Source organism: Candida orthopsilosis (genome assembly GCF_000315875.1).
Source record: "Candida orthopsilosis Co 90-125, chromosome 3 draft sequence".
Taxonomy (NCBI): Eukaryota; Fungi; Ascomycota; class Pichiomycetes; order Serinales; family Debaryomycetaceae; genus Lodderomyces; species Lodderomyces orthopsilosis.
The window spans coordinates 1,123,739-1,149,018 of record NC_018296.1 but is presented as its reverse complement, the minus strand read 5'-3'; the positions used below and the strand labels follow the sequence as shown (position 1 = coordinate 1,149,018).

The following is a 25,280-nucleotide window of genomic DNA, read 5'->3' as shown; positions in this document are numbered from 1 at the left end:
AGTAAGTAGAAAAAAGAAAAGAGAAAAAATTTATTATAGGAGTGTCGTAGTACTGCATATAAATGTCAACAGAACAAAAAGATTAATCAGAATCATAAGAACCAATTTGGCAGCACTCTTGGAACTTATTATCTAGCTATTCACCAATTATTTCTCAAGAGTGTTAGAATCCCCATATTAGCTATTCATGTCAAGTGCAGACGAGGTATGTATAAGGACCAATAGCAATCGTGATTTTAATCAACAGGCGTACTAACAATATTCGTCTAGATTCGAGCTAAGAGATTGGCCAAACTCGCTGGATCTAATAGACCTAGCACGCCCCAACAGCAACTGCAACAACAACAGCCAGCAGCAAAACCAATAACTGAAGAGCCCAAGGTTACGACGTCGGAACAGAATACACCTACTACTTTCCAATTAAATAAAGTAGAGAAAGAACTGAAGAATATCCCCGAACAATCGACTCAAATTGCCACTGATAATCATGCATTGCCTGCTCCTTCACCCAAGCCAACACAATCGAAAGAGGATCATATTTCCCAATGGTTGACGAGAGAGCTAGAGCACATATTCAAGATCACATTAGACTCCAATAAAACCTCAAGCTCAGTAGTTTTTTTGCCTAATTTAGCACACGAGTTGCAAAATTCTAATGACAAATTAAATGAGAATTACTTGGACTCGATCTTTATGGAAATATTATCAGAAACTGGAGTGCCGGGAAAGGGACCAACTGCATACTTGTACTCGGTATATCATGCTGCTTACAAAGTAAAAAGGTCGCTTCCAATAAAGGCAGCTTTTCATGATGAAAAAGTGGATCTATTGAGTCAGATTATCAATCTAGCAGTAAGGTATGGTAATATGGGCTTACAAATCCCTGACATGTTTTTATCAAGTAACATTGAGCAAGCTTTAAACACAATAGTGGAACGTTTTGCTGATATGTCATCGTTTTTAGTAGACATTATTAAGGTTAGCTACGAAGAGGACAATTTATTAGAGCTTTTGAATCTAATTTTTCCTTACATGAGTCTGAGATTAAAAGGTATTACATTCAAAGATCAAAGGTATTTGAACTACTTGTCAGTCATTGAAACCCTTGTTTCTATCAAACCAGTTGCTGCAATATTCTCCCAGATTGCAGGGTTTCAGCCACCTTCAAAAGAACTGGGGTTGGATTATGAACTCAAGTCATTATTGGGTCCAATTTTGAGAGTATCACCACTTATCGATACCGCAGGTCCTTATTTTGGAGAAGAAGTAAGTAAAATGTCCCCGATCCAAATCCACAGCGCATACGAATCACTTCAAAATGAGTATAAAGTAGCATTGGATCGATTATTTGTGATTGTTGATAAATTAATACGTGGGTCCACTGAGACCAGAACCAATGTCATTCAATGGTTGGCTGAGTTGGTCAACAAGAGTCACTTGAGGCGGGGTAGTCACGTTGACTTTCAAACTGTTGCAAGTGATGGATTGATGTTCAATATAACAATAGTTTTGATCAAATTGAGCATGCCATTTTTAGATTATCCCACCTATAGTAAAATTGATAAAATTGACGTTGAATATTTCACAAAGAGCAACTTGTTAGACATCAAAGATGAATCAAGGGTCAACTCAACAATTGAAGAGGCCACTAATTACAGTCAATCTAAACGCGAAGAGCTTGGCACTGATGCTACAAACTTTATTTCTGATTGTTTCAACTTGACTTTAGCTTATTTACATTATGGTGTGGGTGGTATATTTATCAAGTTCGACAGAATGAAGCGTACTATTGAGCAGATGGAGAGCCAAATAACTGCGATTGAAGCTGGTCGTGGAGGAGCCGCACCGGCAATGCGAGAACGGATGAGAGCACAGTTGCCAATAATGCATAGCAGGGTCAATGCATTGAAGTCACTGCAGCATGCAATCAACGCTGTGTTTAGCTATAGAGATTTGCAATTGGAAATTTTTGATTTCATTATTGGTGCAACAGTGTTTATTACTAGATTAATTGACCCAAATCATGCGTTCCCACAGAAGAAGTTGAGTATTCCCATTTTCAAAATCACAAAAGTATCGGAATTAGACGATCATGATTTTTTAAAAACCAAGACTCCGATCCCGTGGAAGCATTATCCAGAATTTCTTTTGGAAGGTATCATCAACTATACCAAATTTTCTGCCAATTTCAGAGGTTGCCCGTTAGTTTTAAATGAAGATAAGTTGACATTGTTTGTTGAGTTCATTACCATCTTGTTGAGGTGTCCAGAATTGATTGGTAATCCCCACATGAAGGCCAACATTGTGGAGATTTTGTACATTGGTTCACTTCCCAGACAAGATGGTCATCCGGGCTTCATGGTTTCCATTTTTGATAGAAATGAGTTGGTTACACATAACTTGTTGTATTCATTACTTGATTTCTATGTCATGGTTGAGAAAACTGGTGCATCGTCTCAATTCTATGATAAATTCAACAGTCGTTATTACATTTCTGTAATTCTTGAAGAGTTATGGAAGATACCTCAGTATCGATTGCAATTGAAAGATTATTCGGAGAATAATGTTGACTTTTTTATTCGATTTATTGCAAGAATGTTGAATGATACTACGTATCTTTTAGACGAAACTTTCAATTTGTTGAACTCAATTCATGACTATCAAGTAGAAATCAAACGTCGTCAAACTGGAAGTGAAGCAAATGAGGAGATGGGTAACGATGAAACATTGAATGGTAATTTGGAAGGTGATGAAAGAAGAGTGAAATCTTTAATTGCCTTATCAAATGAAACTATGGAATTGTTCAAGTTGTTCACCAAAGAAGTACCTCAGGGTTTCGTGTTGCCAGAAATTGTCGATAGATTAGCTGGCATGTTGGATTACAATTTATCAGTACTAGTTGGCCCTAAATGTTCCAACTTAAAAGTTGCTGAACCTGAAAAGTACAAGTTTGAACCTAAAAAGATTTTGAGTGACATTTGTGAAGTTTATGTCAACCTTTCATTACAAAAAGGGTTTGTTATTGCTGTTTCAAGGGATGGAAGATCGTTCAACATTGCATATTTTAAGAAAGCCGAGAGTATTTTAACCAAGAGGACATTTGTTGATAATAGGATAATTAATCTGTTGGCAATCTTTGCTGCCAAAGCAGAAGAAAATAGACTCATTGAAGAGAGCGAAGAATTGGAATTGGGTGAAGTGCCTGATGAATTCTTAGATCCATTGATGTTTACTGTTATGGAAGACCCTGTTATATTACCATCTTCTAAAATTAGTATTGATAGATCAACTATCAAAGCTCATTTGTTGAGTGATGCCACTGACCCTTTCAATAGAGTTCCATTAAAATTGGAGGATGTGCAGGATGATATTGACTTAAAAGCCAAGATATCCGCATTCAAACTTCAAAAGAAACTGGAAAAGTTACAAGAGAAGCAACAACAAGGGGAAGAGGATGTAGTAATGACTGAATAAATAGATAGACTTTCTAATATCACATATATATAGTTTACAATTTCAACCTCCTTAACTAATGCCCGATATTAAAGTATAATATTTCCACAAAAAAAGAAAATATACACAATCTTTTGTAACTATACAGAAATTACCTCTTCAAGTCATCTAGAAAACCTCCAGTTCTTCATAATCACTTCGTTAACACATTCATATACTAAAAATAGCCCTCAAATTTAAGCCTTAATAGCATACTTTCTTTGTGGGAAAGTGATTCTTTGTTTTCTAGCTTTTTCAGTTTCTTGTGATTTTTCAAACTTGGTCAATTGTCTTCTTAAAGCTCTAGTTTTTTTAGCTCTTAAATCTTTTGGTTGATATTTCTTACCTTTGTAGAAAGCTTTAACATTCTCTCTTTGGTTCAAGTTGATAACAGTCAAGACTCTAGCAATGTTTTTTCTAACAATGTGAATTCTTGGTAAACTTGGTCTTTGTAATTTTTGAACCTTCAAGTTGGCTAATTCTTTCTTCAATTCAACCAATTGTTCTTCTAATTGTTCCTTGGATTTAGTTCTTAATTCGAAAGTTTTAACGGCGACCTAAAGAAGAGAGGAGTTAGTATAACTTGAGCTAGGCCGAGTTGGCAGGACAAGTGGCATGAAGGAATCGTATTGATCCTGAAGATGTGGTACTCTGCAATTTTCAGAAGATACTCCGTTCTTTAATATTTGAAAGTGTTTTGCTAATAATACATTTCGGCAGACTGTCCCTTGATGATCATTTCGATGACTTGATCAAACATGCATCGTGTCCACATTTTCCCTCCATATATCCGTCTATCCACATCTTGCACTGATCTTTCCTTGCCAAACACTATATCCTACTTGTATCTATGAGTAGATAACATACCATTGTGTGTGTGTATTTTAATGAACTGAACGTTGATGACGAATGTGAGCCTTACTCTTAATAAAGTCTGAAAATTTTATTTTAGTCCCTCACACACAACAGAGTAGTGCGACTCTGTCTGAGTTTTGTTAGTGGGAAAAAAATGTTCTTGGTAAAGCCCTAATTTTACAATTTGCACGTGCAGGGAGGTGGGGACAGAAAAAAGATTAAGATATGATAATGTTTGTGGTAAAGATAAACACACAAGATATACTACTATTTGATCAGTCCGAAGTGTTGCCAATCTGTTATGAGTAATCAGACTATAGAGGGTCCAAATGTGAAGGTCACACCGTTTGTGAAATATTGTAGATACTCTGCCACATTTTTATTTGCTGGTTCGTGCACGTTACTGATATTCCCGGTGTATAACGACATTGGATGATCTACTCTTGATCAGACGTCCTCACGATTTCCACTTTATCGAATCTATACAACGTGCTTGCGAACTACATCTTATAAGACGTGTGTCGACGTCATTTTGTATCAGAAATGAAGAGTAGTACCCATTTGGAAACTCTCTTATCTGTCTGAAAGTTTCTACCCCACCACGACAAAGCAAACAATATCCACCTCTAATACAATGTTGAACTTTGTTTATTATACAGTATTTGATCAAGAAATACACAGTAACATACTAGATAATAGATAAAGTGAAGAAAAAGAGTAGATATGCTATTAGTTTGATTTCCAATTGCCCCCTGATCTCTTCATCATTTATCCAGACTTCTTCAAATTAGTTGATAACCATTCCAAACCTTCGTACAAACCATCACCAGTAGTGGCGCAAGTAGCTTGAATGTACCATGGTCTTTGTCTAATAGAATGCAAGCCCAATTTTTCAGTTATTTCAGCAGCATTCATAGCATTTGGTAAATCTTGCTTGTTAGCGAAAACCAACAATAATGCATCTCTCAATTCATCTTCATTCAACATCTGTTGTAATTCTTCTCTAGCTTCAGCAATACGGTCTCTATCATTTGAGTCTACAACGAAAATAATACCTTGGGTGTTTTGGAAATAATAACGCCACAATGGTCTAATTTTATCTTGTCCACCAACATCCCACACTGTGAATGAAATGTTCTTGTACTCAACAGTTTCAACATTGAAACCAATGGTTGGAATAGTGGTGACAATTTCACCCAACTTCAATTTATACAATATGGTGGTTTTACCAGCAGCATCCAAACCAACCATTAAAATTCTCATTTCTCTGTTCCCAAAAAGATTGGCAAATAATTTTGAAAATGATAAACCCATGATGATGTATGTATTAGTGTGTTATGATGTATGTTATGAAAATGTTAAAAGTTGATCACTTGTTAATAATAGGGAGTGAGCGGTTAATGCTTTAAGAATGATAAAGTTTAAAAAATATGAAATGAATACTCTTTGCGATTCTGTATACTCGATGATTGATTGATTGAGTGAGACTTAGTTGACTGATAAAGTGTACACCTCCAGTTACTCGATCAGTTTGATTGATGGATAATTTGCTTTAGAATTTTTGATACGTGGTTTGTTTGAAAAACTGATTTTGATTTCGTTGACTTCAAAGTGAGAGAGAGTGAGAGAATAAAGGTAGTGTGTGATAGGTCAAAAACAGTAAAAAAAGAATGGCAAACATTTATTGCACACACAAACAAAGCAATTGTGTTACAAAAAGGTTGTAGAGTATGGTGATCTACAGTAATTACGGTGTAGATGAGGCAATGATGTTCGATTGGCTTTTAAGACATCTTCCAACTTCTAGCTTTCAGGCAGCATATTTACAAGAGCCATAAAATGCAACCTTATTTGCATATTGTAATGGTAGTGTGATCAATTCAAATTACTAACAACAAATCAAAATTTCTTTTTTTTTTTTCTTGGATCCGATAGAATGCTACTGCTACCAACTATTGTTGGTACTGATATACTAAATACAGCATACTACGACGGGTTTGGTGGTGGTGCGTATCTCTTGTAGGTATTGCCATTTCGAGCGCATTAACTTAAGCAATTTGGCTTTGCAAGGTTGTATTTTCACAAGTCGAATCAGTATAATAGAATGTGTCATGGTGCTTTCCAAATGACGCGTCTTATTTCAATCCACAAAACAAAATGCAAAATTTATCGGCCTTTTACAACTGATTACAAAACCCTTGTTCTATACATGTATTAATTAGCCCAACCGTGAATATATAAAAATAGATATACTAGAGCTCTGCTTCACAGCCGAATCTCTTCTATGCATCGAATTAAAATAATAAAAATTAGCACCCATCTCCCCCTAGAACTTACACCAAACTCCCATCTCTAGCTAAGACAACTAATTTAAGCAAGCCGAATATTACTTACCTGCATTTACCTTGCATTGGGAAAATTGCTTCAAGGCACGAATAAAAACAGCATAGCTCACATCTTTGTTTTCAGGTTCCCAATAAACCTCAGTCAATCTAATATGCCAAGGTGGGTAATCTTCCAAATTTAATGAAGGTGCGAATGAAATCAACAAGTCTGGTTCTGGTCCAACCAATTCAACCAACTCTTCGTCAATCAAGTCAATGGTTATATCATTAACCGATAACTCTTTGTTCACAGCCAATTCACTCATTGTTTTGGTTAGTTCAACAATAGTTGGCTTTCCATCAACTCTACTAAGTAAGTCAATTTCTAAATCCACTGTAGCTTCTCTTGGTTCTTCAGTCGATGATAGACTAACGGACTCGTCGCTGTACAAGATCAAGTTTTTGTGAGGTACTTTCAATGAGAATGCAGGGATAGCTTCTGAGCCAAAATATGAAATCAAATTCCGAGTTATGACTTTACTTAAATCAAGTAGTGACTCACTGCTTTGATTTATAGATCCAGTGTATTCATAGATGATCAATCTTGATATACCTGCGCTCACACTCCAAGCTGCCAACTCACTGATCTGATTATACAATCCATCTTTACCGCCATTTTCATCGTCGTCATCTTTCAAATCTAAAATGCAAGAGACCGATTTGGGAATTTTGACTAACTGGTTGACATCATCTCTAATCACTTGAGGTGATTTATTGGGATAATAGGTTAAAGTAAGGAACTTCAAGTAAATCTTGCGATATATGAATAAAACATTTTTGTAAATGGCAATGGTGAAGAACAAGTTGAGGAGAATCAAATGGTTGATGTAGAACATGATTAAGCTAGTGACTGAAGCACCCAGTGCAACCAATCCAACAGTAAAAAAACGGTGTACAAGCTGGACCAATATGGTAAAGATGTTGACAGTTCGAATTGTACTTGGTGGTGCTTTAACCACATCATTTTTAGCTATCTTCTGTCTCGACTTTGCTTCGTTGGTGACATCCTTTAACTTGACTTCTCCATTGTTGTTGAGTCTCACGTCATCGACGATCCTTGGTGATTTTAACGCAGACATAATGGTGGGGATGACTCTTCTTTGATGATACGTATTTCTCCCTGTTGTAAAAAAAGGAAAATTATCAGAAGCCGAAAATCTAACGTTTTTTTTCTTGTGTAGTGCCTCCCATTTTGAGATTCTGATAACACAAGTAAATGTAGGACTAGATGTGTTTAAGAAAGAGACGGGTGTAGAAGCGTGGACCGCCATTGGACTAAGGAGACGAAAGTGTGTACTTTTCCGGTTGTGTGGACGATGAAGAGAGATCCAATGAGGAAGAATTTGTAGATACTACAAGCATTGAATGCCATGGTCAGCTGAGTATGACCCTAACTAAAAATGTAGATGGGTACATAGTCAATTTTGAGTCACAGGAACGCATTTTAACTTGTTTGATTCTTGATGGATTCTCTCTGCTCTACTGGCTTCCAGCTTTTGCATGAGAAGGAGTTCCAAATACATCATTTTTTTTGCAACTAAATATGATGAAATCATAGGTTGCTAGAAAGAATAGTGGTCCTAGAGTCAACAATTTGATGTTGAAAAAGCCAATTCTACCCCTGAGCCCTAGATTTTCTTTCAAAGGTACAGTGAAAAGATTTAGACGCATCCTCAGGCGTCTACAGTCTCTCTCTCTCTCTTTCTCTCTTCTTTTTTCTCTACATGTGGCGTGGAATGGGGCGGCGTGAGGATAAAGCAGAAAAAAAAATTGGATTCGTACAAGAAGCCGATTTAGTTTAGGCGCATGAGCGGAGGCAAAAAGTACGAACGGAAATAAAAATTTAAAGTATTTTACTTGATAATTTTAAATGATTATTACTGTACTCTCTCCACTTTAATTAACCTTTTAATTAAGGACAAGAAAATATCATACACATAATGTCAATAAGTTTGTATTTCTGAAGGGGGCTGGGAAAGCAACCCTATTTTATTAATTGAAGTTGCCACTGTGCACTTCCCAAACAGTCACCCTCAATATATACACGTATGCGAACTAAACTAATCTAAAACGTTAGATCGTTTGGTCTTACCTTGATCTCTCACTCTTCTCTCTCGTAAACCATTGCAGACAAAAAAATTTATAGGCACAAAATTTTTATCAAGGAAGACAAAGAATAGAACCGAGAGGGAAAAAGGAAAAAATCGAAATCATAAAGAAGACAAAGGATATACCCCAGAAAACCAAACATTCATTAGGCTGGCATCGTCTTAGATTAGATTTACTATTTATAACACTTATACGTCCACACAGCAACAGATAGAACGCTATTTTCACCACAGACAACATCGACTAATGTATATATAACACGTTATTCCCTCCCTCGAAATTCAATCAATTTAATATAACTCAACATCAAACTACATCAAAGAACGTTTCATAATGAAGCTTTGGTCATACATAGATCAGATATTGTATGATAATACGATAGAGGAGGAGTACTATCGAAGAATGCGACAGAAGAGTTCATCAAACTCGGCCTTTTTTGTGGGTCTAGTTGCGGCAGTGGGTGGGTTCTTGTATGGATACGATACCGGGCTAATAAATGATCTACTAGAGATGCACTATGTGTATACGCATTTCCCTAGTAATCACACTGGATTTGCCACTCATGAACGAGCTATTGTTGTGGCGTCGTTGTCGTTGGGAACTTTTTTTGGCGCTTTGGTGGCACCGTTAATTTCTGATAGGTATGGGCGAAAGTTTTCGATTATTTTAAGTGCTGGTATCATTTTTAATATTGGGAATATTTTACAAATCAGCTCAACTGAAATTGCATTGCTTAGTGTGGGAAGATTAGTACTGGGGGTAGCAGTGGGGATCTTATCAGCTATTGTACCCTTGTATCAAGCTGAAGCATCGCCCAAGTGGGTTAGAGGTTCGGTTGTGTTTACTTATCAATGGGCCATCACATGGGGTCTCTTGATCGCCAGTGCTGTATGTCAAGGGACGCGAAAGATTTCAAACTCAGGGTCTTATAGAATACCCGTTGGAATTCAGTTTTTGTGGGCGTTGATTTTATCTACGGGTATGTTGTTCCTACCGGAAAGTCCACGGTATTATGTACAAAAAGACAATTTGGAGAAAGCGCTTTATTCACTTTGCAAACTACGACGATTGCCAGAGGATGATGAATGCTTGATTGAAGAGTTGGTAGAAATAAAAGCGAATTATGATTATGAACGATCTTTCGGCAAAACTACTATTCTCGACTGTTTTAGAAGTGGCGGTGGTAGACATAAACAAGGATTGAGAATGTTTACTGGGATAGGAGTACAGTTTTTTCAACAATGTTCAGGTGTCAATTTTATATTTTATTATGGAGTCAATTTTTTCAGTTCCGCTGGAGTTAAGAACTATTACATCATGTCATTGATAACATACATTGTCAATGTTGTTTTCACTGTTCCGGGTATAATTTTGATTGATACTGTCGGTCGAAGACCTTTGTTATTTTGGGGAGGTATCGGCATGGCAACAGCGAATTTTATCATAGCCATAACTGGAGTCAGTGTTCAGGAGCAACATGTCAATGCTAGTCTATGTGTCTCATTTTCATGTGTGTTTATCTTATTCTTTGCCAGTACTTGGGGTGGTTGTGCATGGGCCTTGTGTTCGGATATCTATGGTATTTCCATCAGACAAAAAGGTGTAGCCTTAACCGCTGCTACTAATTGGTTGGTGAACTTTGTATTTGCGTACATAACTCCATATTTGATTGATACTGGTTCACATACAGTGAGATTAGGTGGGAAAATTTTTTTCATCTGGGGCAGTTTGAATGCATTGGGCACTGTGTTTGTTTACTTTACCGTTTATGAAACAAAAGGATTGAAATTGGAGGAAGTCGATTATATGTATGCTCATTGTGCCAATGCAAGAGTATCAAAGAAGTTTAAATCAACAAAGATTAATTATGCACAATTGGATGGAAATTATAATCCAATAAGTACCAACCAACCACCATCTACAACATCAAACGAATTGACTCCAAATGAGAAAGATAATGATGATTATGATGTGGATCTTATGATTCATCAACATCATGATAGTGATGACACTCTGCATTTCAATGCACCACCCAAGTCATCACAGACCATTACATCCGTCCATAAGTACGAGAGAACCCCTTCTACCTCCAATGCTCTGGATGATAAGAACCTCAGTATGCAACAACGCAAACAGTCTATGGCATCTAATGGTATTTCATCAATCAATTCATCAAGATCAGCTGCCCATGCATCAAATATCAGTAATGATTATCAAGAATATTTGGAGTCGTTAAAACGTGACTATTCACAGCATTACTCCAACTCGGCTGACATTGTACGTAAAGTTTCATCATCTATACACAATAGCAATAGTCTTCACAATGGTCATGAATTCAATTCAATGGATGATGTTGGTTACCTTCCTGGTGAAGGTCAACATCATGGTAATTTAGATTGCAGTGCAGATGTGAGCGATTTGAATCGTTTGCCAACAACGATTATTGCAGCACCTTTTTTTGACCAACCGCCATCGGATTCAGATTCGGATTCGGAAGTAGATGAAGGTGAGGATGCTGATCATGAAGGAGATGGAAATGACGGAGGAGAGAATAAATGAGGACAAAGAGTGGAACTAGGGAGGTAGCATGTTGATAAAAAGGTAATTAAAAAATTCAATTCTTTAAGACTACATAGGAAATAGGAAAAATAATTAGATTTGTACAAAATTAAAAGACATCTGGAACTGGTGGATCTAAACTGTATATTTTATTTTGTGGAGAGAACTAAACTCCGAGGAAATTTACGCCACTCAAAGTACACCATCTCCTACAAAGCTCTCCACATTCCATACCATGAGTTCAGATCAATTCCCAATCCAAACAGCAATCAAAGACCACAACATCAATTTAGCCAAACAGCTCATTTCAGAAAAACCCAAATCAACTATCTTGAAAGATGATGATGAACGTACACCATTACATTGGGCCGTTTCCATCAACAATAGCGATTTGGTTCAATTCATTGTTGAGAATTTATCCAAAGGAACAGATATCGATGAATTAGTTGATGCTTCCGGATGGACTCCAATCCATATCAATGCTTCAATTGGCAATGTTGAAATCCTCAATATCTTAATGCACACTGATCCCCAACCTGATATAAACTTGGCCACAAATCAAGGCACAACAGCATTACATTTATCCATATCCAAAAACCACTTGTCCTATGTCCGTATACTTATTGATGAGTTTGGTGCATCTTGTCGTGTTAAAGATAAGAAGGGGTATACGCCATTACATCGAGCTGCTTCAATTGGATCAATTACCATAATTAAACAATTGTTGAATCTGGCTAAAGGTGTCAATGTGAATGCAAAAGATAATGATGGGTGGACTAGTTTACATCATGCTTTAGCGGAGGGCCATGCTGATGCGGCTATTTTTCTAGTTGAAGAAGGTGGTGCTGATACTACTATTGAGAATGATGAGGGAGAGACACCAATTCAAGTTGCTGTTGATGAGAAAGTTGCAAAGTATTTTAAAGAGCATGTTGAAAAGAAGTAATGAGGGGGGGGTGAAAGAGAGTTTAAAAATGAATAAGGAGGGAAAGGGATGTAAATATGGCCCACGACAAGGGGAGGATATGCAACTTGTTTCATGAGTCCAATTAATGAAACTCAAAAGTCTATTCAAAGCGCGCAACGACATTTTATCAGAAAGCTCGGTATATCGCATGGTTATAAGGAGTTGTACATTGATTGACAAGTAATAGGCTTTCAATACCACTGCCTCTCGCTTTATGAGACTGCTTTTGTTGCAGTTGTTCTTTTCTGCAACTTTTGTTTTCTTTTTATCTTCTCTAATATCTTCTCGGGATACCCAATTAGCAAATTCATACCGAACCTAACCAAAACTGGCTGAGAAGATAATTTTTTAAAAGAGGAACAATGGACGGGTATATTGACAGATGAAATTAGATTTTTTTGCCCTGTACTTTGTTGAAAGATTTTGTGACATGAAACCAAAGGAACCAAAGGAAATATGTCCTCTTCTGTAGTACTTGGCATTGCAATTGTTAGAGGTGAGGAAAACCTTTCAAACGAGTCAGTTGAGACCTGTAAAAGGGGTTCATATTTAGTGGTAGGATACAAAGATTGGCCATGTTGCTTTTTATTGTCAACTTTGTCGATTTCTTACAAAAATACGTAAGCGAATTGTACCTAACGTTATATATATTCCACGTATTATCGTAAATGTGGTTCATCATCATCTGACGGTCCTCATCTCGAAAGGTTAGACGATGCAAAGTTGCGCACATACCTACGCGTACGCGTGAAAGTACTTGAAACAAAGGTCTAATATATTTGCAGCACAACACGAACTAAAATTCCGGTGTACGCGAAAAGTACACTGATGTGTGATACCTGAAATTTGCAACAACAAAGACCATCAACCCTTTAGGCGTGCGGGCGTGGCTCTTTGATATATTGGTAGATTGCAATTGACCTACACTCTTTTTGTACCTTTATTATAATGTAGTAATAAAGTGGCTTTAGTCAATGGAGAATTTCAGGTTCTAATTCTTTTCTTTTATTTGTTTGGTAGCGCTCACTATGGGTTACCCAATTAGTACAAGTATTGACCCAATTGAGACATTTTCAAAACTTTATCACATAATAAAACAACACACAAAACATAAATAGAAAACCACAACTACTTCATAAAACAAAGGAATAGTGAAAAGCAAGTGAAAAAAAGAAAGCACATGGTACATGAAAAGCTATCACAAACGATGAGTGCACTCTATTGTTAACCCACATTGAAGAAAAGAAGACGAAAGAAGAAGTCAGAACAAAAACAAAAACAAAAACAAAGACTGTAAAAGAAGGTTAAAGAAACTGTAGTACAAATTGGTGCCCAATTTAACAAATGTGGACGAAACAACAACAACAAATGGCGTCAAATTGATATGTAGAAAGAAACGTTGAATTAGGAACAATACAAAATCTGCTGTTACTATTCGCTTGTGTGTTGGCTCAATGTTTTCGAATTAATTAATTACCTATTTTGGAATATGTGAAAGAGAAGGGGACCAAAAAACACGGCGTAGGAGATAAACACTTGTTCCTTGCACATGAACTCAATTGGGTTTACAATATTGTAATAGAGAGCCAACATGTTGTATTTCTTCACACGATATGAACAGACTCTTGCCGCTACTTATGAAGGTTAGCCGTCTATCTCGTATTACCATTTTTCTTTTATTGTTTGTTTGTGACCTTCTAGAGTACAAATTCGGCAGACAAAATGGAATTGCCGGGGTTCCTGAAAAGCGAAAAGCAAGTAGTTTTACTATTCTCTCAAACAAGATACGGAGGGGAAGACGAACTCCCTCGAGGGGAGCCACCCCTTCTATTATTATCTCTCGATTCTCCGTCTTATAACAACCGGCTGAGAAATTTTATATATTGCGTTTTTTTATTTAATCTATTTAGTCCGGGTATTATCACCGATGAATGTTCGGCAAAACATTTTTTTTTTTTGTTTATTTCTTTCTCTCTGTTACATCATGTGAGAAGTAGAAATAAAAATAAAATTTAGTCTTGTCTATTGCGATTGCTACTTGTCCTTTGTGCGATAGAATGAAAAAAGACTTAGCTAACACTTGCTCTTACGTAGACAGAACATTACATTGCCACCCTATCTTTCTAGATGAAGGTGGCCACTTCTTGACACATACACTAGCAATTGTAGAAGAGAATTTGGTCGAACGTCGTGTGTGTCACAAGGGGTGTGTTTCGTTCATTTAAATGGTTTATTGTCATTATTATAATGATGTATATAGGTTCTCTATAATTCTTTTTTTCATTAAAGTTATAAGCTCTGGTTTTTGTGTTAAGGTGTGATCATGCTTTGTGGATAAAAAACAATGACTACAAGTCACACACTCACCACACACCAAACCCAGAATCATTGCACTTTCAAAAGGGAATATTTTAGTTTGATCGGCATGTGAAAAAGAACAGATAGACATTGACAGGTGTGGAAGACACCCATCAGTTACCTCCCTAGAGTATGCCTCTATTGGGTAGTCTTATGGATGGTAACCTTATGTATTAGACGCTAGAACCGCATTGTTAAGCTGCTATTGGTTACACAAAGCCACAAACATAATAAGTCATACTTTGTCATACTTTCCCTTTTGGCGCTTAACCAAAACAACTTAAATAGCATAGTAGAGAACAATTTAAACAATAAAGGACTCATATACATACATACATTAATTTAATTAACCTAAAGAGATAATTACTAATAAACAATAAATTGTTATTTTTTAGTGCAAAAGGAAAATCCCATTGGTTGTTTATAAAATTGCTATTTCATATATGTAGCATATATGAAGCATATATATATATATAAATTGAGTTTTTCCCTTTTTCACTTTCACTTTCTGTCCCCTTTGGTTTTTTTCTTCTTTCTTCAATATCATTTCCTATATTAGTATTGAAGATTTATATAACTACTATTTTCATCAATTGACATTTATCTACCACTCAATTGACTGATAAAAACAATCAAATTTAATACCGGAATACCCTTATAAAACAAAACAACAACAACTACTACTATAATTCACAATGTTGGCTATCGGAGACGTCATTTTAAGAGCTTTTAACTTTGTATTTTTAGCCATTGTTCTTGGTTTAACTGGTTCATTGGCCGCCACTACCGTATACCAACACAATCCTCAAATTAACTTTGCTGTTTTCGCTGCAGCATTTGGTCTTTTGACTTCATCAATTTATGGTGTATTTGCCTTTTTCATTGAAGCATTGGCATGGCCATTGATTTTGTTCATTTTTGACTTCTTGAACTTTGTTTTCACTTTTGCTGCTGCTTGTGCTATTGCTGCTGGTATTAGAGTACATTCGTGTGGTAACCAAGATTACCTTGATTCTAACAAGATCAACCAAGGTTCAAAGGGAAGATGTAGAAAAGCGCAAGCTTCAACTGCATTTTTGTACTTTTCCGCTTTTATCTTTATTGCTTCTGGTATTTTCAGTGCTATTGGTTTATTCAAGGGTGGTTTGTTTGGTTCAAAATACTCAAGATCTGCACCAAGAACTGGTGTTCCAACCATGTCACAAGTTTAAGAGTAACAATCTTGTGAAACTACAACTTGTACATTAATTGAACGAACCATTTTACATCCAACGACCTATTCATAATACAGAGATACCACCACCACTACCACCAAAGAAAGAGAAAAGTAAGAGAGCGGAGAGTTGGAAAGAGGTTGGGAGGAAGTAAAAGATGGGATGAGTTACTATAAGAGAAGTGCTCTTACGATATTGACTTGGTTTCAATTTTGAGAGCTTTAGCTATTACCTCATTGTATTCCAACTTCTTTTTCTACATTTGAAATATTTTTTATACCTACGTTGTCTTTATTCGTTTTTTTTATTATTATTCTTCTTTTAATAATCCATATCTATCCATTTTGATAAACTTATAGTATACGTGTAGAGGATACAATGTGTGAAATTGAATTTGACGGTGGTTGAAGGCTCAAATTTCCATTTGTTGTGGTTTTGTTTATTCTCATCTCTCGTTCTCTTTTCTCGCTCAAACCTATGACCTCATTTTTTTTTTCTGTCTCCATCACACAAAGATGAGCAATCTTCTTACATACACATGACTTATTTCTCAAAAGTCATTTGTGAGGTTTGGTACATATATGTAAGGACATAGGTGTATACATGACCTTTTCAATTTGTGCAATCAAAAAGCAAAGTCCAAGAAAAACAGAAGTAATCAGTTCAAAGGGGTTATGTGTGTATGCATAAGCTTTCATGTCAAAGAAAACCTTTAACTGGTAAGATTACACCTTTAGATCTTGCTTAAGGTATAGAGATACAAGTGAGCTCAACCCTAACTTCAAACCAGTATATGTCTTTTCTTTTTCTCAAAGTCTGAATTGCTATTGGTATAAAAGGCGCAAAGGTTCATTGGCACGGCAGAATTAAAAAACCGGAATTAATCCCGTACCTCGGAAACAAAACAAGAAGGACAATAAACATTTTCTTTTTTTTTTAAAGCTCTAAAATTGCTGTGGATACAAAAACATGTTGCAGCAGAATCCGAGTAATGCCGGATGTTCCAGAACCACCAGATTCAGTTTTCCTCAAATGACATACAATAACAGTAACGCAACTTATGCAATTTAACACCCCCAAAATAGTTTATTACCATATGAGGAAATCTAATTGACTTTTGCCACGATAGAAGTAGTAAAGTGAAGTTGGGTCACTCGGTAAATTATGAACGCTTTGTTACAACCGATGCACTTATTGGTATACTTCATATTTCTACTACCTCTAAGCAACCAGCTTCCGTTCTCCAAAGTGTATTGCAAAATGGTAGGAGGAAAGTGAGATGTCTCTAGAATATCTACAAAATAATGCTGATTACCCATATAACCAAGATCGTCGTTACCTTATCTATACAAAATACATGCTCACCCACTTGATATTTACTTTCTTTGTTTCTTCTTTTCCCTCTCATATTGATTCTTTTCAGCACCTTCATCAGCTTGAATAGTATTAACAATTTTAGCCATCTTACGATGATATTCATCATACATCTTCTTCTTTTCATCGATTTGTTCACGAGCAACAAATCTATTTTCATATCGAATATCCTTCAATGCTGCCTTCTTTTCTTTCTTCAATTGTTGCCTAACCTTGGCCAATTCTTGACGATCTTTATTTTCATCATAAGATTTCTTATCAGGATTGAAATTTTCTTCAAATTTGGGTGCATATGTTGCAATAGCGATTGATTTGTGATGGTGCAATGTTAGTGGTTTGCGTGATTTGATTGCTTGTGTGTGGAGGTTGGTGAATTTGGTCAAAAGCTGTGGTATTGGTTCAATCGTGGTGTATTTGATGATATGTTTGAGTATGGCGATATATGAGTCGAGAAGTTCAACGAGGGATGATTTATCACGCCATAACTTGACACTTTTATCCATGAGATTAATAAGTTTGATTAAAAGCTTTGACTTTAATTTGTCACTCGTGGTGAAAATCTCTTTTATGGATAATAAATGGTCTTTAGTAAATTTGGTTGATTTTGGTAAATCATAGTTGGTGGATGGATCAGCCATTGATAGAAGTTTAGTATTGTCAAACTTTTCTGATTCAGGCACCAACATCATTATCAGATGTTCAATAAAATTAACCAGTTCAGGATCATATCTTTTGGAAAATCGTTGATATTGCAACAATACATCCACAAGCAATACACCTTGAGCCAATTGTCCTACATCGCGAGGATGGTAGACTATATTACTCAAGATTTGGTTCATTAAAATCACACTAGGAGTCACAATTAAATGATAATGATCTGAGGTTGAGAATAGCATTGCAACAATGACAAAATAAATCAAGTCTCTAGGTTTCAAAGTAGTTTCTCCTTGACTCCTGGTTTCAATGTCGGAAAGATAACTTCTCATTCGTTCAACCAACTCTTGATTATATGTATTGGCCAAGTTTTTCAAAACCTTGACAATAGATTCAAATGGCTGGAATGAATCAGCTAAATGCATAACGTACTCAAAAAGAATAGAAACAAACTGATTCATTTTCTCCTTGTTTCCCATTGCTAGATTTGGTTTATAAGACTCACAAATCTTCTTTATATGACTAGCCTGCTGATCTGTCTCAAGTAGCTCCATCTGTTCAATAAAATCATCCACGGAAGTAGGCATTAAAACAGGTTGCAGTTTTTTCAAAGCCGATTCTGATTTTGTTATGTTCTCCTCATCACTTCCCTCTTCTTCTAAATGCTTTTCCCCATCTTCATCGTCACTCTTTATACTAAACCCATTCTCTTCATTTTCACTATCTCCACCCCAGAATCCATCACCATCTAAATCATCAGCTTCAGCTTCACGATCATTAAATCCTTCCATTCTTTTCAATCTATCTTGTTCTAATTTCTTCATCTTTTCTTCATGTTCACGCCTCAACTCTTCCTCAGTTTTGGTTCTGTCTGCGGGTGCTGCTCTTCTATCATATGTCAATTCACGAACTTTGTTATCATATTCAATATCCTCAGGTGCTTTTTGCAGAAATGCTGGTTTGGCAATTGCACCTTGCGCTGATCGCAAATCTTGCATTATATCACCAAAGTCATCATCTAATGCCTCAATTTGATCTTGAGTCTTGGCAAATGTTTGTTGTCTTTGCTGCTTGTAGAATTTCGATTTGGCAATAATTTCCTTCATGACTTCATTTTTGGATTTTTTGCGTGGTGGTGCTTCTTCTTCCTCTACTTGATCTTCATCAACGTATTTGATTGTTTCTTCATCATCTAATGACAATGCTTGACCTGAGTGAGTTAATTGAAATCCACCATCATCACCCTCAAAATCATCATCTTCTTCTTCATTATCACTTTGCAATGAATACAATCCCTTCTTTTTCCCACTAGACGCAGCTTGTCTTTCCTTGGTAAATCTTGCCAACATTTTCTCCTCCTGAGTTAAATGCGAATCATTCTCACCAAATCTCTTATCTAAAACACCTCCGGTTCTACCCCGTTTTTGTTTTTCCAAATCATACTGCATCTTCATTTGTTTTTGCATGGCACCATTCTTCGCCGTGACTGCGTTATGCTGTTTCGACCCAACTTTGACAAATCCATCTTTTGAAGCTATTGTTATATCATGCTTTGTTCGATTTATCCTCTGGTCAAATTTGTTAAATTGATCTCTGATTTCATGCAAATTTTGTTGTCGTAAATCTCGATCAACTTCATTCCTTCTAGATGTTTTCGACTTGGCACTTTTCTTCTTGTTGGTATTCGTTTGACCAATGAGTCCCTTTTCTTTTAATGCAGATTTAAGCTGCTTTAGTTGAGAACCAGCCATAATTAATGACTCTTTGAGTAATTGTTGGTGATGTTATTCTTTTCCCTTATACCATATTTTTTTTTTCTCTTCCTAATTTCGCGATGACGATGAGTGCGACGCTAAAACCAATGGGCTGCAAAATACGACAAAGCTCCTGCTGCAAAAATAAAAACAGAAACAAAAACATTAGGTCGCCACTTTGGAAAAGTTGTACATAGCATAATCTGGGAGGTATAGCATTGTAAATGAAATCAGATTGATTAAGCAATTGACTTGGTTGTATTTTAGCAATTTTGAGCAGTTCTCTAAAGGAATATGTATTCAATCAAAGAGTTGGAATAACAAAGTGGTATAGATACAGCATAACAAAATGATACAACAATGAACACTTATCGCAAAATAACATTGCAGTAATCTTCCTCTCGCTGTGAACGTAAATTTTATTGTGAGGGTTCAACTTGATAACCAGAAACACCAGTCATTCATATGCTATTGCAAAAAACTCTTAAATTTACAACCAAAAGATATACCAATTTTAAACCGTATTGTTATTGTTAAACTATGATTTAGTTATTCACAACCGAGGCGCTTTTGCGAAATTGTGGCTTGTTACTTGAGCTACAGCCTAGCCTTGTTTTACATACAGCAGTAGTCATTAAATAGCACCAAGGGGATAATGTGGGATGTTGGCCATTCCGAATTAGTTCAGCTTTATGTGTGCCACCGCGGACAGTTTGCTTCGCCAGGACCATTAGAAATAATCAAGATTAGGTCTCTTACAAAACATTAGCTACGCTTGTTTCCTAAAAAAATGTGCTCAAGTGAACTTTATTCTTTTCAGAACCTTCTAAAGGACTTTGTCCCTCTTTGTAAGCTTTCTTATGTACATACACTAGGTTTATGATTCACAATCTCCTTCCACTTCTTCAACATGAATATTAACTTTTCTCAATGTCATATTTTCTAATTTCCGTCATCTCGTAATTTAGTTTCTTTTTTTAGTCTTTGCTAAATAAGGGATTGCCTTGTAAGAGAAGTATATTGTACCTGCCCCAACTAGCATAAAGATACATTCAAGATACAAAATGTAATATTCAAGTTATATAATCCATATAGATAGATCCAAATAGTCTGTCTTTGAGTGAAATTAAATCTTATTAGAAGGAAACTGTCAACTTTCCTTCCATTGCTTGGCTGGGAGGCCGCCTCGCCTCGCCTCGCCTCGATTCTTTGAGTCTTTTTTTTTTTCTTTGTTTGTTTCCTCTTTACGGCATTGAAAAGACACATAGACACATTACTACCTCATTCAAAGGAACAAAAAGACATCAACAATCCATCACCCGCCGCTTGGTCTTCCACAATAGTTGAAACAGACCACCGCTTCCCTGTATACTGGAAAAACCAACTGGGGGCTTCTACTTGACACCACGTAACACTCAAACCCTTTCTTTTTTCACCATTCCCTTTGGCCATCTGTAGCTAGACACAGCTGGTCACATCGTCCCTACAAAGCATCGATGCAGAAGATGAAAAGATTGAAGATTGGAATTAGGACCCAACTCATGGTTCTTGTTGGGTTTGCATCCCTACTATCACTTCTTATTCTTGGTCTTGTCACTGGTATTTATTTTAGCAATAACTTAAGAAGTCTACGATCCGAGCGACTAGAGGTTATATCACAACTAAAGGCCACTCAGGTGAGTCAGTCCGTTAGCTTTGTTCAAGTTACAGTGTCTTCATTAGCACAGGTTGACAGGATACGAGATCCTTTACTGCTGCATCAGAAGGGTAACGATCTGTCGAACTTGTTTGAGGGAGTGGAGTCACTCTTTGATCAATACACATTTACCGACCAGTTTGTATCGGCCAGACTATACGATAAAGAATATAACATTGTGTCCGCAACTACAGATGAATTTGTTGTCGTTAACGATGAAATTAAGGATAGACTATTTCCTATACCCGAAGGCGGTCCGTTACCTGAAATCGTTGAACAATACACACACAGTGACTACCAATATTACTATACTGGACCGTTGCCCAATAACTCTCATCAAACTACTGACCCATATTTTGCTGGACTTACGGTGGCAGTTTACGACGAAGATTCTCCTGATGAGATAATTGGCTACCTTTCTGTTATTGCGTCAGCATCGTCCATCTTTTCTGCACTAAACTCAACATCAACCGACTATTGGACAATAGCGATTGAACCAGTTTTTAATGATAGCACATCAGACTATGTTGAGAACAGAACTGCAGGTTCGCTAGTGGGATTTGAATCTGTTTTTCCCAATAGCGGAGCACTCATTCGACCCAACAATTTTTATAATATCAATAGTTCCGTACTTGTGGGACCTGCTTTTAGGTCAAATCATACACTGGGAGTCGTGAGAAATATGAAGTCAGTGACGGGAATTAAACTTTCCGCAGCTTACTACAAAATTCAATTCAGTAACTGGCGGTGGTTAATTGTGACCTCTCAAAAACAGTCATCTTTCAACGCACCTGTAACAAAGATGACGCACATTATTATTGGAGTTACCATTGGTGTGGGGTTTTTTATGTGCTTTGTGACTTTCACTTTAGCGATTTGGTTCATACGGCCAATCACGAGATTAAAGGAAGCCACTGAGTCAATCACCAGATACAAAAAAGATAGAAAAGGAAGTAAGAAAGCTGGAAGTAATGGTGATAATTCACCACCCGATTCTAGTGATACATTAAATGATGAAAAACTGTCCAAAAGGGATAGCGTTCATTCGATGTCAACCAATGGATCGGAATCTGCCCACTCCAGTGGCATCAGGCTACCTTCGAGGATTCCACGATCGAAGATGTTATTCAAAGATGAACTTACTGAGCTATCTGAGGCTTTTAATATCATGACGGAGGAATTGGAAAAGCAATACACACACTTAGAAGATAGGGTCAAGTTGAGAACAAAGGAGTTGGAGGCATCGAAAATTGAAGCTGAAGCAGCAAATGAGGCAAAGACTGTATTTATTGCCAACATTTCACACGAGTTACGTACACCATTGAATGGTATACTTGGAATGTCATCGATTGCCATGGAAGAGAAAGACCAGGATAGATTAAAAGATTCGCTTAAGTTGATCTACAGATCTGGTGAGCTTTTGCTTCATATTTTAACCGAGTTGTTGACCTATTCCAAAAACACCCTCAACAGGTCAAAATTGGAGAAGTCTAATTTTCAGATCCTTGAAATTGTTTATCAAATTCATTCGATTTTTACCAAACTAGCTTTGGATCAAAGGGTTAATTTCAAAATACTAATCAAACCTCAAGTGTTCAGGAAATTAATTCTTTATGGTGATTCAAATAGGATTATTCAAATTATTATGAATTTGGTTTCCAATGCGTTGAAATTTACTCCGGTTGATGGATCAGTTGGTGTTTCCTTCAAGATGATTGGTGAGTACGATTATGAGAGGTCCAAGAAGGACAATTTCGAGCATGTATATATTCTTGATAATAATGCCGAAGCGGCAAATTTATCTAGAAGATCATCAAAAACAAAAGCTCATTTGTTGTCTCCAGTTGCTAGACCAGCCTCACCAGCATCTCCCATCTCACCTCAACAAAAAGTCCCTGTTTTGTCACCGGTATTCGAATTTGATAAATCCAACGATTACTTCAGTGAAAAGCCAGTATCAACTATAAGCCCAACAAATACCGAAGCAATTACAGACGCCAAGAAAACCCAACTTAGTAACGGTATAGCCGGCAACACAGAGGCACCACCTGATAATAGTAATAGCGCTATTAATAATAACGACACTAACGAAATTAATGACACTAATGACAAAAATACAAATATGGAAATCACTGATGATGATTTGCATTCTATTGCCACTTTAGCAACAGTACAATATGAAAACAAGATTTACGAATCACAATTCAACAACAAGCCACTTCCCATGACCCCAAACATAAGTCCAGGTAGTTCATTGGAAAAGATCCCTTCACGAAATAGCCGTACACCTTCTGTCACAACTATCAATTTTGATCAAACATATAGAGCTAACCCTACATCTTCATCTGGTGAGTTCAAGACATATCCAACATTGGACAAACGATCTGAATTTGATGCTAATATGTCCAATCATGAAATCATCAAGGACAATAAGGCGTTCAAGATTAGGAAAATGTACAAACCTAAAACTTGGGTTATTCAAATTAAAGTGACAGACACTGGATCTGGTATCGAGCCAGCATTACAGGAAAAGGTGTTTGAACCATTTGTTCAAGGAGACCAAACATTGAGTCGAAGTTATGGTGGAACCGGGTTAGGGTTGAGTATATGTCGACAATTGTCCAAGATGATGAGGGGCTCCTTGACCTTGGATTCCACAATTGGTGAAGGCTCGAGCTTTACTTTAACACTACCATTACCACAAACGGGAGAGATTGTAGTTCCTCCTCAAGATTTGGAAATGTTTTGCGATGATGAGTTCAACCCCACTGCGAAGAGTAATAGAAAAGTTGCTTTTGACGAAAAGGCAATTGTTGTGCATGATGATGTAAATGACACTACGATGACTTTGGAATCAATCAATAAAAACAATAGTACAAGCAGTGACTCAACAATGGGCGAAGGGGCATCATCGGTTGCTAAAAGTGAGACATCCAATTCATCAACTTCGACGCATAATGATGTACAACGAGAAGCAGTTCATGACGGTGATGACAGTGATGAGAAAAATTCATCAGTTCTGCAGTTGAATGCTAAACCACTAAAACGTTCTGTCAAAGCAACTAAACAAAAACATAATTTACACAATTTACTTGCCGAAAAACCAGAGTTACTTCACAAAGGATCCACTGGAACTGCAAATTCAGCAATGGATATGAAGTCTGTTGACTCAGACGAGCATACCCAAAACAATGGATATCAGAAAGTAATCACACATGACGATGCCAACGGGGCTGACACTAAAGCCAATGGCAAAACTCCCCAACATCATCGTAGCAACTCGCACTCATTAAATGACGATCTTACACCATTAAAAATTTTGATTGCTGAAGACAACAAAGTTAATCAAGAAGTCATCAAACGAATGATGAAATTGGAAGGATTCACCAATTTAACAATGGCATGCAATGGAGCTGAAGCTATTGAATTTGTCAAATTAGCCAATGAAGCTGAGGATCCGTTTGCACTCATTTTCATGGATGTGCAAATGCCGAAAATGGATGGATTATCAGCAACGAAATTGATTCGACAGGATTTGCATTATGAGCGTCCTATTATTGCCTTGACGGCTTTTGCAGATGAAAGTAATGTTAAAGAGTGCTTTAGCAGTGGAATGAATGGGTTTTTGTCCAAGCCAATCAAAAGGAATAACTTGCAACTGATTTTCAAGGAGTTTAGACCGCGATTGTTGGAAGATGCAAGGAGAATTCAAGGGACAAGCGAAGGAGATGATGTAGTAATGGAGGGTTGAGAAGATGTGGATTCAGGATTTATTTTAATTTTAATACATGTATTTATAGAGTTTGATATAGAGGGAAATTGTTTTTAATGCACCAGACTGTAGCTTTCGTTGACAGATACCAC

The 25,280-nt window shown here is 36.7% G+C and overlaps 9 protein-coding genes across 9 annotated transcripts; 5 read left to right on the top strand and 4 right to left on the bottom strand. All coding sequences in view use genetic code 12, as the record gives it.

Annotated features, from left to right (window-relative positions):
- Window positions 1–187: 187 nt before the first annotated feature.
- Window positions 188–3,474, top strand: CORT_0C04980 (Ufd2 protein; the record flags this gene model as incomplete). The annotated part of the gene is made up of 2 exons (XM_003868728.1): window positions 188–205; window positions 271–3,474. The coding sequence occupies 2 exons, from the start codon at window positions 188–190 to the stop codon at window positions 3,472–3,474; spliced, it is 3,222 nt and encodes a 1,073-aa protein (XP_003868776.1).
- A 215-nt stretch (window positions 3,475–3,689) lies between these two features.
- Window positions 3,690–4,362, bottom strand: CORT_0C04970 (Rpl35 predicted ribosomal protein; the record flags this gene model as incomplete). The annotated part of the gene is made up of 2 exons (XM_003868727.1): window positions 3,690–4,049; window positions 4,360–4,362. The coding sequence occupies 2 exons, from the start codon at window positions 4,360–4,362 to the stop codon at window positions 3,690–3,692; spliced, it is 363 nt and encodes a 120-aa protein (XP_003868775.1).
- Window positions 4,363–5,115: 753 nt separating this feature from the next.
- Window positions 5,116–5,661, bottom strand: CORT_0C04960 (Arf2 ADP-ribosylation factor; the record flags this gene model as incomplete). Its single annotated transcript, XM_003868726.1, has 1 exon — window positions 5,116–5,661. The coding sequence occupies one exon, from the start codon at window positions 5,659–5,661 to the stop codon at window positions 5,116–5,118; it is 546 nt and encodes a 181-aa protein (XP_003868774.1).
- Window positions 5,662–6,733: 1,072 nt separating this feature from the next.
- Window positions 6,734–8,002, bottom strand: CORT_0C04950 (Nus1 protein; the record flags this gene model as incomplete). Its single annotated transcript, XM_003868725.1, has 1 exon — window positions 6,734–8,002. The coding sequence occupies one exon, from the start codon at window positions 8,000–8,002 to the stop codon at window positions 6,734–6,736; it is 1,269 nt and encodes a 422-aa protein (XP_003868773.1).
- A 1,171-nt stretch (window positions 8,003–9,173) lies between these two features.
- Window positions 9,174–11,399, top strand: CORT_0C04940 (Hgt4 glucose and galactose sensor; the record flags this gene model as incomplete). The annotated part of the gene is made up of 1 exon (XM_003868724.1): window positions 9,174–11,399. One exon carries the CDS (start codon window positions 9,174–9,176, stop codon window positions 11,397–11,399), a length of 2,226 nt encoding a protein of 741 aa, XP_003868772.1.
- A 235-nt stretch (window positions 11,400–11,634) lies between these two features.
- Window positions 11,635–12,345, top strand: CORT_0C04930 (Nas6 protein; the record flags this gene model as incomplete). Its single annotated transcript, XM_003868723.1, has 1 exon — window positions 11,635–12,345. The coding sequence occupies one exon, from the start codon at window positions 11,635–11,637 to the stop codon at window positions 12,343–12,345; it is 711 nt and encodes a 236-aa protein (XP_003868771.1).
- Window positions 12,346–15,419: 3,074 nt separating this feature from the next.
- Window positions 15,420–15,935, top strand: CORT_0C04920 (Nce102 protein; the record flags this gene model as incomplete). The annotated part of the gene is made up of 1 exon (XM_003868722.1): window positions 15,420–15,935. The coding sequence occupies one exon, from the start codon at window positions 15,420–15,422 to the stop codon at window positions 15,933–15,935; it is 516 nt and encodes a 171-aa protein (XP_003868770.1).
- Window positions 15,936–17,314: 1,379 nt separating this feature from the next.
- Window positions 17,315–19,717, bottom strand: CORT_0C04910 (Nop14 nucleolar protein; the record flags this gene model as incomplete). The annotated part of the gene is made up of 1 exon (XM_003868721.1): window positions 17,315–19,717. One exon carries the CDS (start codon window positions 19,715–19,717, stop codon window positions 17,315–17,317), a length of 2,403 nt encoding a protein of 800 aa, XP_003868769.1.
- Window positions 19,718–21,216: 1,499 nt separating this feature from the next.
- CORT_0C04900 (hypothetical protein) lies at window positions 21,217–25,167 on the top strand (the record flags this gene model as incomplete). The annotated part of the gene is made up of 1 exon (XM_003868720.1): window positions 21,217–25,167. One exon carries the CDS (start codon window positions 21,217–21,219, stop codon window positions 25,165–25,167), a length of 3,951 nt encoding a protein of 1,316 aa, XP_003868768.1.
- Between the last annotated feature and the right edge of the window lie 113 nt (window positions 25,168–25,280).